Below are 14,204 nucleotides of genomic sequence, written 5' to 3'. Positions count from 1 at the left end.
CACAGAACAATGCTTCTTTTGTGCTGCCAAGGACCACAGGACCGAACGATGCACCAGCGACGTGCATGACGAAGGGACATCTTGTGCGCGACTGCCGTCAAAGGATCCAGTGTACAGCATGCAAGCGTTGCCATGCTTCCAGGATGTGCAACGCTGACGTTCCCAAGAGCTCAATTTACGCAGCATCGAAAAAGACACCGAATGTCGCCATCCACGTTGCAAAGAGTGGTTCACAGCCTCGACTCGCTGCGGAGATTCTCCTCCAAACGTTCCTTGTCTGGCTGACGACTCCGAACCACTGCTGTTACGTCCGTGGTGTTTTGGAAATGGCAGTCAGAGAACATTTCTGCGGGAAGATGTCTGTAAGAAGCTCAATTTATCTCCCATTGGAGATATGGATCTGGTGATTAGCACGTTCAGGTGAGCTCGGTCACAGCCTGCTCAGCGGGCTAAGGTAGTGAGCATTGCACTTCGGAGCCTCCACGAGAATGTATCAGTACACAACTTTTGTGCATCTAGTAACATCACGCGGAAGTTAATTGCTGAGCGCGCTTCATGGTGGGGCAGTTTTGGGGAAATAATGTTTCGAACAGTTAAGAATTGCCTCAGGAAAACTCTAGAAAAGTCCGCTTCAGCTTCGAACAGCTCGACACTTTACTAACAGATGTCGAGGCAGTGATAAATTCCAGGCCACTTTTCACATTTCTGATGATGCTGCCCAAGCGGAAGTAGTGACTCCTTCACACTGTTGTCACGTAGACGTCTCACTGCACTTCCTCAAGCGTAAGTCAGCGAGAACTCGGGAGGTCGCACAGACACACTGCGCGCCTGGAGATGTAAACAAAAAATTATTGACTTTTGGCAGCGCTGCTATAAAGAATACATATTGGCACTAAGAAGAACGCACAGCAGGTCACAGAAGCTCCACAACTGTAGAGTGATGAGCTTGTCATTATTAGAGATGACAAGGTAGCCATTACGTTTTGGTAATTAGGTAAAGTTGTTGAAATCTTTAAGGGGACCGATGCGTACGTCAGAGCATGCAAAGTCCGACTAGTTGACGACACGGGGCTCACGAGACCACTTCAACTTCTTTGTCCTCTGGAACTGTGCAAGTGACATTGTTGGCTGCGGAGAATGTTGGAAATCGTACTCGCGTGGCGCATTGAAGAAGACGAAGAAGGAGATGGGGTCGCGACGGGCCGAATTGGGACGTTAGGCTTGTTTGGTTCAGTTCGCCATGTTTGGACGGCTTAGCGCTCTGCGCCAATAAACCCGGCAAAAGTGTCTTTTCCCACATTTAGCGCGGAGGGCGCTGCGAGCGCTCAAGCGAATAGTCGCATGCTCGCTACGCTCCGTCAATATTCCCTTTTTTCCTGAAAACGCTTTCGAAACTCTACTCTTCGACCGGCCAGTATACTCCACCCCGCCTCCGACGTTACTGGACAACGTTTCAACGGAGTTTGACCTCCAGCTCGGCACTGACAGCCACTGAAAGGCAAGCACAGCCGCCGCTTCGGCGATAAGCCTAACGGCAGCGGTGGCGTTCACGGCGATGAACGGCGAACAGAGCCCCGCCGGCTCCGCGCGCCTTCTGGTTCCGGTGCCTATCACCCTCTCGCTGTCGTCGGCTCCCGAGCCATCCCCTGCCACCCTACCACCGGCTGCTGAATTGAATGCATGCCGCCAGCAGCAGTTTCTTCTCAACCGAAAGATCAGCTGCGATGCCATGGAACCAACCAATGCACGCATCGCGGACCAGCTCCCGAACTCGGCAATCCAGCCAACCCAAGTGAGAATGGACACTACGACCTCAGTGCAGACGAACAACCTGTCGGGACCCGCATCTAATGCTCCCGAACTCCCGGCGGCACAGATGATGGACATAACAGCCCCACCACTAACAAGCACCCATCATCGGTACAACCTACTGCCTTCAAATCAACGGACACTCATGCCACGCACGGCACAGTGGTCAGTCGATTTTATTCTCCTAACCCATTTGACGTACTAAACCCCAGCAACAACCGCATCGGCGACAGCAATTCTGCCCCGACAACCACACCACATTTCCAACCAGTGTGGAGCTCCCGCGCAGCGGAAGCTGACAACCGCCCATGGCAGAAGCAGCGAAAACGCACCAAAATTCAAGCATCAAGCTTGAATACTCCTCCGCAACCTGTGACTCGCACACGTCAAACGGTCCTGCTCCGGCCTGCCGAGCGTTTCGCCGTGTCGGAAATACCTCACGGAGCGCTGCAGGATGGTGTCATGGCCATCGGAGGCCCTCAAACCCAAGATTACCGCATCCACATTCAGCCCGAGGCGAATCTCATCGCCATTGACGCATGGAACCCCTCCCTCATACCCCGTTTTCTCGGGCTAACAACCATTCAAGACAGAGTTCGAAATTTCGCATTCCGCCCGTACGAAGCAACGCCGCCAGACCACGCGAGGGGCATATTTCATGGTTTCGATGTTAAAGACGATGGCTCCACGCTCCTCGCACAAATCACCTGCCGGACCCACAAGCCGGTTGCTGCACGTCCGCTCCACAGCCAAGGCCGGAGCGTGCTTGTGACATTCGCCGGGCCCACACTTCCACGTTTCATCACTTACCGCTTACATCACAAGCAGATTACTCCATTTCGCGGCGACGGTCGGCACCCGTTGCCACCTACTTGGACACACCCACGACGTATGCCTGGCTGAGACACCATGCTGCTCCACATGTGGCCGTCCACATCACCGTGTTGAGATAGATGGGTGCCATGAGCCTCCTATATGCAGGAATTGTCAAGGCCTGCACATTGCCACTGATAACTCTTGCCCGTTAAAGAAACAGCTCACGAAGCAGCGTCGCTCCCAACACACACATCGCTCGGCATCGGCAATCGCCCCCACCCACCCGCACTAATGCTCCCACAGCACCGGCCAATCATAACAGCGAAATAATTAGCACATTTCAACCAGGCGACCACAGCTCCCAGTCTCCGCCTGAATTGAGCCGCCATGCCACTGACTCGGTGGAGTGGCCAAGACTCCCTCATCACCCAAACCTTCATCAGGCATCAACCTCGACTACAACAGGCACCAAGAAATCTCAGCCAGCTCCTTCTCGCAATAAAGTAGCAAAGCAAGCAAACTCACCAAACTTGTGTGCAGAGACGCCTGCAGTCTCTACGCCAGGCGCATCAGCGACACGGGTCCCGCAACCAAAAGTGGTGGCCCCTATGTCCGAGCCGTACCGAGCAGCCCTGGCAGCTCTTGAGGAAAGGCTGAACCGTCGCCTGCAAGACGAACTCATTCGCCTAACCACCCAGTTCACTCAAAGTGTGGAAAATGTTTTCGCCAGGATGATGAGCACCATCTCGCCTCTCCTAAACGTCGTGGCACAACATGGCTTCACAACCTAAGGCAAGTCCTTACACTGTCCTTGAATGGAACTGTCATGGAATCCGCAACAAAAAAGCCGAATTCTCTGTTTGGATTGCCCAAGACCCAGTCCCTGATATTATACTGCTACAAGAAGCTAACCTCTCGCCACCCACCCTGCGTGGTTGCCGCGTCTTCAACCAGCCTTTTAAAAATGCCACCCCGGTACGCTCGCCAACAAACTCTACCTCCCCCCGGTCTTTCTCACGTTTTCGTGAAACGCTCCATTCCAGCGACCCAAGTACCAACGTCTCACCTAAATACAGTGACTCGGGAAATCACAACAGTTATTGTGCAACTTGCGCTTGCAAAACATGCATTTATGCGAACCATATGATTGCGTTCGAACGTCGTCGTCTCCGTCCACAGCTGCATGGCGTGTTCGCACGCTCGTGCTCTGCGAGGTGAAAAGGTTTTGCGCGCTATGAGACCGAGAGAGAGAGAGAGACGCATTCATGGAGCGCGTCTGCAGGAACGCGTTGTCGGCATTGCAACGCGGTGTCGGTGTTGCAAGCTGCGCTATGCAAGGCGCAGCCAGAGCCGTAAGTTCGAGACGCGCGAAAAGAAATCATCATCTTCATGAGTAATAAGATGAAAAGTTCGCGCATACTTCCGGAAATTGCTGGGCTACGATCGCCCAGCTTCGCTGTTTCAAGCGTTGCGTGGCCGAGTGCATGGTTAAGCGGTTTTTTTTTTTTTTTTTTTGCAACATCTCATGGCGCCTTTCTCTTCAGGTGGAAAAGCCGTTCAAGTTCGCCAGCAACGTCAAACCCGTATGCATCCCTGCGGTCCCCAAGGACAACTACAACGCCAACACCGTGGTTGCAGGATGGGGAGACACTAAGGAAGGTGACGTGTGTTTAAGTGTTGACTATAATTTGTCGTCGATGAATGACAGCTTCTTTTTATCCTGTAATGTCCAATGTATCATTGAGCACACACAAGTGCTTCCTGCACTTCTGCGTGTCGCGTTATTGTATAATTGCTTTCCGGTGGTGGAAATTTGTTCATTTCTCCTACATATATTTTTTTTCCTACTGAACTCTAATGTCAGGTGTGGAGAGCAAGGCAATATCGGTGGTTAAAAGAGCCCGCGACCGAAATCCATTTCTTCGTCAGGCTCTCTCCTGAAACCTCCTCGTCTGGTCTGTCTGGGCAACTTTCAAACGTCGGTGCTCCACCCATAACCTGCAAACGCCTCAAGACCAAACATGATTATTATGCCTCGTTCCACGTCTGCGCTGATGAAGCCGTCGATAATGAAGCTCTTACGCATCTGCATGATCCGTCTATGTGGCCAATGAGGCCTGTTCAAGCCGCTCTGTAGGGTGCGGCACGACGACATGCTTCACGCTTCCGAGATAACCGCCGAGGATAAAATTGACGCGTAATTTGGACATCTTTTACCTAAACGCTCGTAAACGTAGCACCAGAAAAGCACGTGAAGTTTTCTGTGATGGTATTTCTCGCTTTCTTCCTGTTTTTCTCATATCCGAACCTTGTCTCTGCAGTGAAATTTACTCTTCCACCATTTTTTTTCCACCAGACTACAACGTCTTCTGCACTAAACAAAAACATCTAAACAAAAATGTGGTGGCGTACTGATTGCTGTTGACAGTTCACTGAGATACGTTAGGCGCAACGGTATAGAAGGTATGCAGGAGTTGACTTGGCAAGAAGTCAGCCTAGCGTGCTCTGAAACATTGTTAACTGGTTCTATCTGTGGACCGCCAAATATTTCCCCTGTCTTGTTTGATGAGGTCATCTCTTCTATTCAAAGTTCTATACCTTCCCATAGCAAGCATAGAGTAATCCTTCTTGATGATTTTGATAGACCTGCGATTGATTAGGAAACGCTTGGATATTCTGAGCCGTACACGCCTCATACATAACTCATTTCGCCGGTGGCAATACGTTGTGCCGTAATATCGATTCAAAACTAAGCGAATCACCGTCGACAGTCATAGCGAGATGCGTTCTGAAGATTTGTTTAGATTTGAATGCTACAGCAGAGCTTACAGGTAAATAGACCGCAGGTGGGATTTCTGATGTGCTTGTAAAGGGAGCCTCTCTGCCCGCTAGACCATCACGATGGTCTAGCGTCTAGGCCCCATGTAGATGTCTAGACCCCATCTCTGACTCCGTCTCAGAATCCAATGTAGACGGTCGATGAATGGGAAAGTGGTACTGGAGAAGCCGCCCTTCTTTTCTAACGGTAGCCCACGCATGATGCAATTAGCGCCGCCAATACGCTAACCGATAACATCGCGGCCCACATTTACACTGATTCGCTCACCACTTTACAGCATGTCATGAAAGTTTACGGGACTATACGAACCCATGAAGAGTTATTTTGTTTTCTTAGGACAAACGAGACCTGGAGGAGGCGGGTGTGCATACCTGACATCAGGAATAAATTTGAAAGCGAACAGAGAAATATAAAGAAAAATAACTGGAATAAAATCACTTGGCGGCAAAAGTAAAACAACTGAATAAACTCAAACATAAGCTCAGCAATTGCATGCTATGCTAATAACTTTTTCAGCATAAATCCAGATGAATTAGGCATAAAAGCAAGGCTTTGACTAGATCATGGAAGCAAGGTGTCGAATCAGCAACACTTGCGTCAGCAGCAAAAAAAATATATAAGTTGTTAGGGTAAAAGCCAGCGTTAAATGTTGGCAGTCATCATCGCATGATGGCGTTGTTGCTGTTCAAAATTTCCAATCCCTAAAGCTGACACTTCTCATTATTTTGACGCAGCAAGATGGCCAATTTTTTTTCTTTTAACTTTCAGTCGGAAAGGACTTGCCGCATCGGCTCCGCTTCACGACCGTCAAGATTCTACCGAACGAAAGGTGCTCTAAAGTGTACCATGATGGCTACTACAAGAAAGTGATGTACTGCGCCTACAAGGAGGGCACAGATTCTTGCGTGGTATGCCATTCTAAAGTGCTATGGGACACGGGGTTTCGAAATAAGCAGCAGTGAAAATTTTGACCATAGCCATACCCTATGAATTCTAGCCTCAGATTCCATATCTAACGAAGAATAACACAAAAGTCGACACATGGTGCAACGCTGTGTACCATATTTTGACGCATGAAAATTGTTTGTCATGGCATATTTGGTTACCAACGTTTTTAGTGATGCAAGTGTTTTGTTTTATTGCTTTTGGGGGCTACATTGCGAATACCGAGTTAGGAGGAAGGGAAGGAAAAAGGAAAGAAAGTGCGACAGGTCACAAAGACTACGTTACAACAGCGGCAAAGAATAAAGGGTCCCTCGCAAGACCACAAAGCAAATTTTACTTATATGCTGGAAGGTATTACGTGCCCTCCAAGGACTGTGTACTGCAATAATTTGTCGAATTAGTTCATTAATTAATAGAAGGGATAGCAATATCTGAAGTGCCGTGAACTCGTAATTTCAAGAGGGGAGCATCACTGCCAACATATCACTCACGCCACTTCCCTCTCTATCCGCGACTCTAATTAACCGATCGCCGCCTAGCGGCCGTGGCGAGAAACAGCCGATCCATGTTCAAGTTTGAACCGAAAGAGAGGGTATTATCACGACATGCGCTGAATGCCTCGTAATTCTCAAATCTTCGTGATGCCACGGCGCACAAGCCCGAAAATAAAAAAAAGATGTCGAAAGACTTTGTTAGGTACTATTATACGTGTCATCGCTGTGGGAAGACAGCAATGTATGATTTCGTCGTTACTAGAAAGAAGCAGGCGACGCGCATCGGAGAGTGACTTGGACATGAAACTTTCGCGTTGGAAAAACCTAAGTGACTTTCGAAACTCTTCCCGGCGAGTAGATCATTGGTATGGTATGGTATGATAAACTTTATTCAGGTCCTGAAGATCAACCCTTAGGATGACGCAGGCGGCTCCCACGTCGGGACAGTAAGGTTTAACCTTACCGCCGTGTCGTGGGCCTTCTGGACGGCCTGTACTTGATCTTAAAGCACTACACTGTGAAGCACTCGCCGCCACCAGTCTCTTTCCTTGTCGCAGTCTGTGAAAGCCACAGGACATTGCCAAAGCATATGATCCAGAGTAATGATGCCATTACACTTCTCGCAATTGATTGGTACCTCTCTTTCTGGATATAGCTTGTTAATAAAGTTTGGACTAGGGTAAGTTCTTGTCTGTAACAATCTCAGAGTCACCGCTTGAGCTCTATTGAGCTTAGCATGTGGCACTGGGAATTCCCTTCTGTTCATGTAATAATGCTTCGTGACTTCATTATATGTAAGTAATCGGTCCCTGTTCTCCTCCAGCATATTATTGGGGTCCTGGTCGCGTAGTGCACGGATACTAAGTCCTCGTGCAGCTGCGTTAGCCACCTCGTTCAAATTCCTCCGAGATGGATCGACAGACCCCATGTGTGCAGGAAACCAGCGGATTTCGATCCCTTGGCTGTCCATCTCACCGATCAGCTGGGCAGCCCTTTTGGTTACAAAGCCCTTGGTAAAATGTCTAATAGCCATCTTAGAGTCACTGTAAATTCGCGTCCACTTATTATTCCTTAAAGCCAATGCTATCGCTACTTGTTCTGCCACTGTCGCTTCTTTAGTCATGATTGTAATAGCATCCCGAGTGAGTCCATCTGCATCTACTACTACTGCCGTAAAGGCTTTCTTTCCTCTGACCCATGCAGCATCTACAAAAGCCGCATGTTCTCTGTCCTGTTCTATCTCCTGCAGGAGAGCTTTGGCCCTTGCCTTTCTTCTTTCCAGGTTGTGCACCGGGTGCATATTTCTGGGAAAAGGAGTCGTCTTGATGATCTCTCTTACGCTATATTTTAGTTCTACTGTGTCTTCCGAATTTTCTGATTCGCTTGGGTACCACCTTAGCTCTTCGAGTATTGCTCTACCTGACCTTGTTTCGGAAAGCCTCTCTCTGTGGGCAATTTGCTGAGCTTCAATTATTTCGGCTATTGTGTTGTGGAGCCCTAGTTTCATTAATTTATCATCCGGTGTGCTAACCGGCAATCCCACTGTTGTTTTGACAAGCCTTTTAATTAATCTGTTCAACTTCTTTAGTTCTGTCTGTGTCCATCTAAGCATTCCTGCTACATATGAGAAGTGACACAAGGCGAAAGCATGGACCAGCCTCATGGCGCTCTCCTCTCCCAACCCTCTGTGTCTGTTAGTGATTCTCCTTAGCAGTCTTATTACCTCCTCAGTCTTGCTTGTGATGTTTTGTATTGTTTTTCCGTTTGCCCCGTTTGCCTCCAGGAATAACCCTAAGACTCTAATTGATTCGACTTGCTTAATAGTTTTGCCTGCCTTCGTGGTTAGTACTAACCTGGGTTCTTCCTCGGGAACATATCCCCTCGGTTTTCTACCCCTTTTCCTGTTACTGAGTACTAGGAGTTCAGACTTCTCAGCAGAGCATTTCAGTCCCATGTCTTCTAAAATGGACTCTACCTCATAAATGCTCTCCTGAAGTCTGCTTTCCGCCTGTCCTATACTTCCTTCAGCGTTCCATATTGTCACATCGTCTGCATAAATGGTAAAGTTAATGCCCTCTATCCCTTTCAATCCCTTTGCCACTTTTGACATCGCCAGGTTGAAAAGCATAGGTGACAAGACCGACCCTTGTGGCGTACCTCTGTCACCGAGATCTATCTTCTTTGATTTAATGTCCCCGAATCTAAGGTGTGCTGAGCGATGGCCAAGAAAGGCTTTAACCACTTCATATAGTTTTCTGCCTAATCCCAGTTCAGAAATCACCTCAAGTATTGCTCTATGCTTAATTTTGTCAAAAGCTTTTTCGACATCCAACCCCAAGAGAGCTCTAGTGTGCTTTGGACTGGCTAAAAGCAATTTATGTTTGATTAACAACATGGCATCTTGTGTGGACAAGCCCGGTCTGAAACCAATCAGATTATACGGTAGGATGTCATTGTCCTCCACATATTTCGTTAACCTGTTCAATATGACATGCTCCATTGTCTTTCCCAGACATGATGTTAACGAAATTGGCCTGAGGTTATCCAAGTTGAGTTGTTTGCCCGGCTTTGGTATTAAGATAGTACAGGCCGTCCTCCATTCTTCTGGATAGACCATTGCATTTTTATTTATTTTAAATGTCTTGCTGGCGTTTGAAATCACGGACATTCTTTAGACAGGTGGTCTGATAACCCTTAAGGTGATGTACCCTTAAATATCATTTGGTATTGTTCGTTTATAGTTTTTCGCCCTAGCATTATCGTTATTAATGCTTTAAGCTGCAGGAATATTCTCGCTAATGTACTTTTGTCTCCATGGTAGCAGGAATGTTTACTACCTCGGATGGACGGAAATTCGAACCCGGGCTTCGGGGGTGCAAGACGAACACGCATCCCCGAAGCCACGGTGGTACGACGGTTCTGCCTGACTAATGCTGCGCCCAGCACGTGCGTGATTTCACACGTCACGTCGCAGCCAACTGGCTGACTGAAGGTTTTACCAAAGGGACTTTAATTATTTTGCATTACCACACGTATGCAGTCTTAAGTGTCTATGTCGAACTTTTTAATAATGCGATACCCATTATATGTACGCTCCAAGCGGATTTCTGTCGTCAGAGTCGTCGCCGCCGTGACGTTTCGTATAAAGCCCAAGGGTGATAAAATCGTCGCCGCGTGCCGTATGTGCGAGTGAAAGCGCTCAAGGGACGCACGCTTTCACGGAGAGCGAACTTCTTTCTGAGGTTTTACGTGCCAAAACCAGTTCTGATTATGAAGCAAGACGTAGTGGAGGGCTCCGGGTTAATTTTGACCACCTAGGGTACTTTAACGTGCACTACTACGCACGCACACGAGCGTCTTTGCATTTCGCCTCCATCGAAATGAGGCCGTCCCGGCCGGGTTTCGATCCCGCAACCTCGCGCTCAGCAGCGCAACGCCTTAGCTATAACTGAGCAACCGCGACGGGTCGGAGAGCGAACGCACGGCGGAGAGCAAACACGACCGTCGCGCGAAAGGCCGTGGGGGAATGGGAGGGAGGGGTGGTGACGTCGTGCTCCTGCACCAACGGCACAAGGGGAACTGGCGACTCAGTCTCGCACGGGAAAGGAGGAAAGCGGGAAGGCAACGCGAGAGGGAGGGGGTACCTATTCTTCTCTGCCCGCAACTGCGGACTTGTACTTTGAGTGGCTGCGGCCGGTCGCCCGCACCGTATCTTGAAAGCGATCTGCAGACGGCTCATTGCTTTGTAAGCGCTGTGCTTTCGCCGCTCAGTTGCCGTTGAAGTGATAGACCCCATGAAACTTCGCTCGCTGCTGCAGCTGCGCGTGCTCACGCCAGCGTTTTGACAGCGGTTGTCTGCGGTCGTCGAGTGGGATCGTCGAGTGTTGGCTTGTGCGCGCTGACACCATGCTTGTTAAGTCAATTAGTAAGCGAATGTGTCCAAGTTTATACAGCCAATAAAACTACTATCCTTACTCCGTATAGCTCTCTACTGATTTGCTAGCGCAATTGATGCTTCGCCTTTCGGGCGAAACTGCGACTTTTTAAAGGCGAAGCATTTCTTGGCGAACATTTGATACTTTGACAGTATCTATCTATCTATCTATCTATCTATCTAGCCGCCTACGTACGTCTTTGCGCCCTCATGATCATTTCGTTAACTTGGTATGTACCAAAATTGGCATACTATGACAAGAGTACATGACAAACATAAATGATATTTCATGACATGAATGTCATGACAGGTGTGTTATGTAGGTCATGAAACAGCCGCATACGTCTTGGTGCTCTCATGGTCGTTTCGTTAACTTGGTTGGTACCAAAATTGGCACAGTATGATAGGAGTGTATGACAAACATAAGTTATATGTCATGACATAGATGTCACGAAGGCGTGTCATGTAGGTCATGAAAATGACCCAGCGAAAAAGATTAACACTCAAAAACCACTGAAATGGGTTTGGACGTGGGCACAAAGTGAAGGAAACACTAAAGGATGATGGTAGAAATCATAGTCATTACCATGACTGAGCAAAAATGACAATGACTCAGCGAAAAAAAATTAACACTCAATAACCACTGGAATGGGTTCGGATGTGGGAACGAAGTGAAAGAAACACTAAAGGATGATGATAGAAGTCATAATCATGGGCATGACTCCGCAAAAATGCCAATGACTCAGCGAAAAAAGATTAATACTCAAAAAAAACTACTGAAATGGGTTCGGACTTGTGCACTAAGTGAAGAAAACACTACAGGGTTGTGGTAGAAGTCAGAGTCATGACCATGACTCAGTAAAAATGAGAATGACTCATCGAAAAAACATTAACACTCAAAAACCAATCCAATGATTTCGGATGTGGTACTAAGTGAAGGAAAAGGCTAAAGGTTGATGGTCAAAGTCAGTCATGAGCACGACTAAGGCCTAAAGGTCTCTTAGATGTAGCTAAAGGGACTCCTAAGGACTCATGACATGAATGTCATGACATGCGTGTAGGTCATGATAGAGCCGCCTACGTCTTGGAGCTCTCATGGTCGTTTCGTTAACTTGGCAGGCTCCCTGCACCAGTAGCGCACCCAGGATCTCTGCCAGGAGGGGGGGGGGGGGGGGGGGGGGTTGACAGCTTGCCAATACCATCTTAACAGCACTAATTTCAATTTCGTCACGGGAAATTGTCAAAAAATGCGCTTTTTGCGTACCCGCAGACGATTACGCCTCTTACATCTTAGTCGCAGTGCTCAAAGGCGCAATGAAAGAAAAGGGGTTATACAAAAGGGTGGCTTAACTCGGCCTCAGGGGGGGGGGGTTACAACCCCTAAATCCCCCCCCCCCCCCCCGTCGGTGCGCCACTGCCCTGCACACTCCTTTGCATAACATCAATTCCCACAGGGCGTGTGATCTGCCGGCTTTTTCTCTAACGTGTAAATCGTCTATTGAAGCAACATACGAAACAAACAACTGATGTTGCCTTGAATAATTCTCGAAGTCACATGTCCCTGTGAGAGGCGTCACCGCAATGCAATTTATGTAAGCACACCTGTGCGATTGACGTCGGACTCACCCGCTGAAAGCGCGGCGCGTGCAAGAATGGCGCACGGCACCTCGTTTTAAATTTAAGCCAATTTCGCGGCGCGTACCGCTGTAATGCTTTGCAGACACAATCGTTAGCGCTCATTGCATGCACTGTGCTTGTCAGCTCAGAATGGCCTGGCCTGGTGAGGGGCAATTTAGGTAAGAATCGGTGCATACAACGCCTCTTATGCAAGCGATGATGAGAGAGGCTTGATTGGCTTTTTGGCGAAATGTCTTCAGAAATGTCTTCATTCTTAACTTCTATGTAGCACGACGCTTCTCGCGCAATGCACGTTTAGGCTCCATTTTCTTCCAACTTGATACTCGGCTGCTTCTCTTGCCAACTTCATTTCTCTGCAGCCCCCTTTATTCCTTTGTTGCCGATGTCTTCCTCGCTCAATGGACGCTTTCATCCTGTTTTGTTCCGTGTATTCATTGTCCACATTCTGTTGTACATTAGTTGCCGACTCCCTCACTTCTATTTTTTTCCTTTCTTTTGCCCCTTCTTTTACTTGTCTATTTGGGCACACACCCGCTTACACATGCCCATTCTGGGAGGTTGACCCAGAATGTTCACGTATTCAGCTGCTCGTACCCAGTGACCCAAGTCGTTGTACAACCTCCGAGACAGCAACTGCAGCCAGCCCCCGCTTCGCAAGGGCGGCACGCCGGAAGAACTTCACTTTAATAATTTATCACTCTGAAATATTTAGTGCATCTTTTTGGTGCCCTTTTAATAGCCAATGCCATACAAAAGCTTATTTTCTATAAAGTCATGTCTTCAACTCCATGTTCTCATGATTCCAGGGTGACTCCGGGGGACCACTCATGACGCTAGGCAACGGGAGGCGCTACGTGCAAGTCGGCATCGTCTCGTCCGGGGATGACTGCGCGAAAATCGACACACCGGGCGTGTACACACGCGTGGATGCATTCATACCCTGGATTAAGCAGGTCGTGCGCTCCTTGCGCTCCTCGGACAAGGCCTACTCGGAACAAGTGCCTCTACGGCTGGCTTCATACACCGTACCGCAATGGCCTTTCTTCTCCGTTCCACTGTGAAGCCACGCCCCTTTCTCTGCATCCTCAATAAACTGAGAGCACAGAAATGGGCAAAACAGTAATCTCTCGGCACAGCGATTGTCTTGTGGCGTGCTCAGAATTTTTTAAGTTCATGCTCGTGTAAAATTTCATGTTGCATGCTTTATGTGCTCCTTCATGTGACTGTTACGGATATAATGTAGAACATGCAGCGCTGTGCTTCATTTCTGCCCTGAGAACAGGGTTATTTACGTCATTGTTTTTCGTGGACACACATAGCCTTACTCGCGCCAGAGTTTTTACTGAATGGCTTAGTTTGTACCAACTACTCACATAGACATTTCCAGGCCGTCGGCTAAGGTCAGTCTAATTCACGCTGCACCATATAGCTCCTACTTAGAGTGGCATTGTAAGCTGTCCCATAGAAGTTCCTTGACCCGAAAGACATCAGCGGAATGTGGTACAGATATTATCCTAATGAGTGCTGTGGTTGGACATTCAAGTGTTGTTGATGCTATATCGTGCTCTCTGACTACGGATAGCGCTTGGCAGGTGACGCTGCGTCATATAGCTGCTACTTCAAGTGGCATGACGATGAAGCTAGAATGACGACGATGCAGTTACCACGGCGGCAACACGATTACGAGCGCACACCTTGTGGCCCTTACTATTAGACACTTTGAGCGGCA

At 48.4% G+C, this 14,204-nt stretch overlaps 1 protein-coding gene across 1 annotated transcript; it reads left to right on the top strand.

Annotated features, from left to right (window-relative positions):
- Positions 1 to 1,555: 1,555 nt before the first annotated feature.
- Positions 1,556 to 13,536, top strand: LOC119463820 (transmembrane protease serine 9). The gene is made up of 3 exons (XM_037724641.1): positions 1,556 to 1,792; positions 4,170 to 4,289; positions 13,282 to 13,536. Exons 1-3 carry the CDS (start codon positions 1,556 to 1,558, stop codon positions 13,534 to 13,536), a joined length of 612 nt encoding a protein of 203 aa, XP_037580569.1.
- Positions 13,537 to 14,204: the final 668 nt, after the last annotated feature.

Source organism: Dermacentor silvarum, chromosome 9 (genome assembly GCF_013339745.2).
Source record: "Dermacentor silvarum isolate Dsil-2018 chromosome 9, BIME_Dsil_1.4, whole genome shotgun sequence".
In the NCBI taxonomy this organism is placed as follows: Eukaryota; Metazoa; Arthropoda; class Arachnida; order Ixodida; family Ixodidae; genus Dermacentor; species Dermacentor silvarum.
Note: the sequence above shows the minus strand (reverse complement) of the source record. Positions and strands in the feature narration are given on the sequence as shown.

Excerpts from the sequence above, each read along its gene's own strand:
- LOC119463820 (XM_037724641.1), top strand. The coding sequence starts at position 1,556 with ATGAACGGCGAACAGAGCCCCGCCGGCTCCGCGCGCCTTCTGGTTCCG. Across the intron at positions 1,793-4,169 it reads CGGCAATCCAGCCAACCCAA|GTGGAAAAGCCGTTCAAGTT; the intron begins GTGAGAATGGAC and ends CTTTCTCTTCAG. Across the intron at positions 4,290-13,281 it reads GAGACACTAAGGAAGGTGAC|GGTGACTCCGGGGGACCACT; the intron begins GTGTGTTTAAGT and ends TCATGATTCCAG.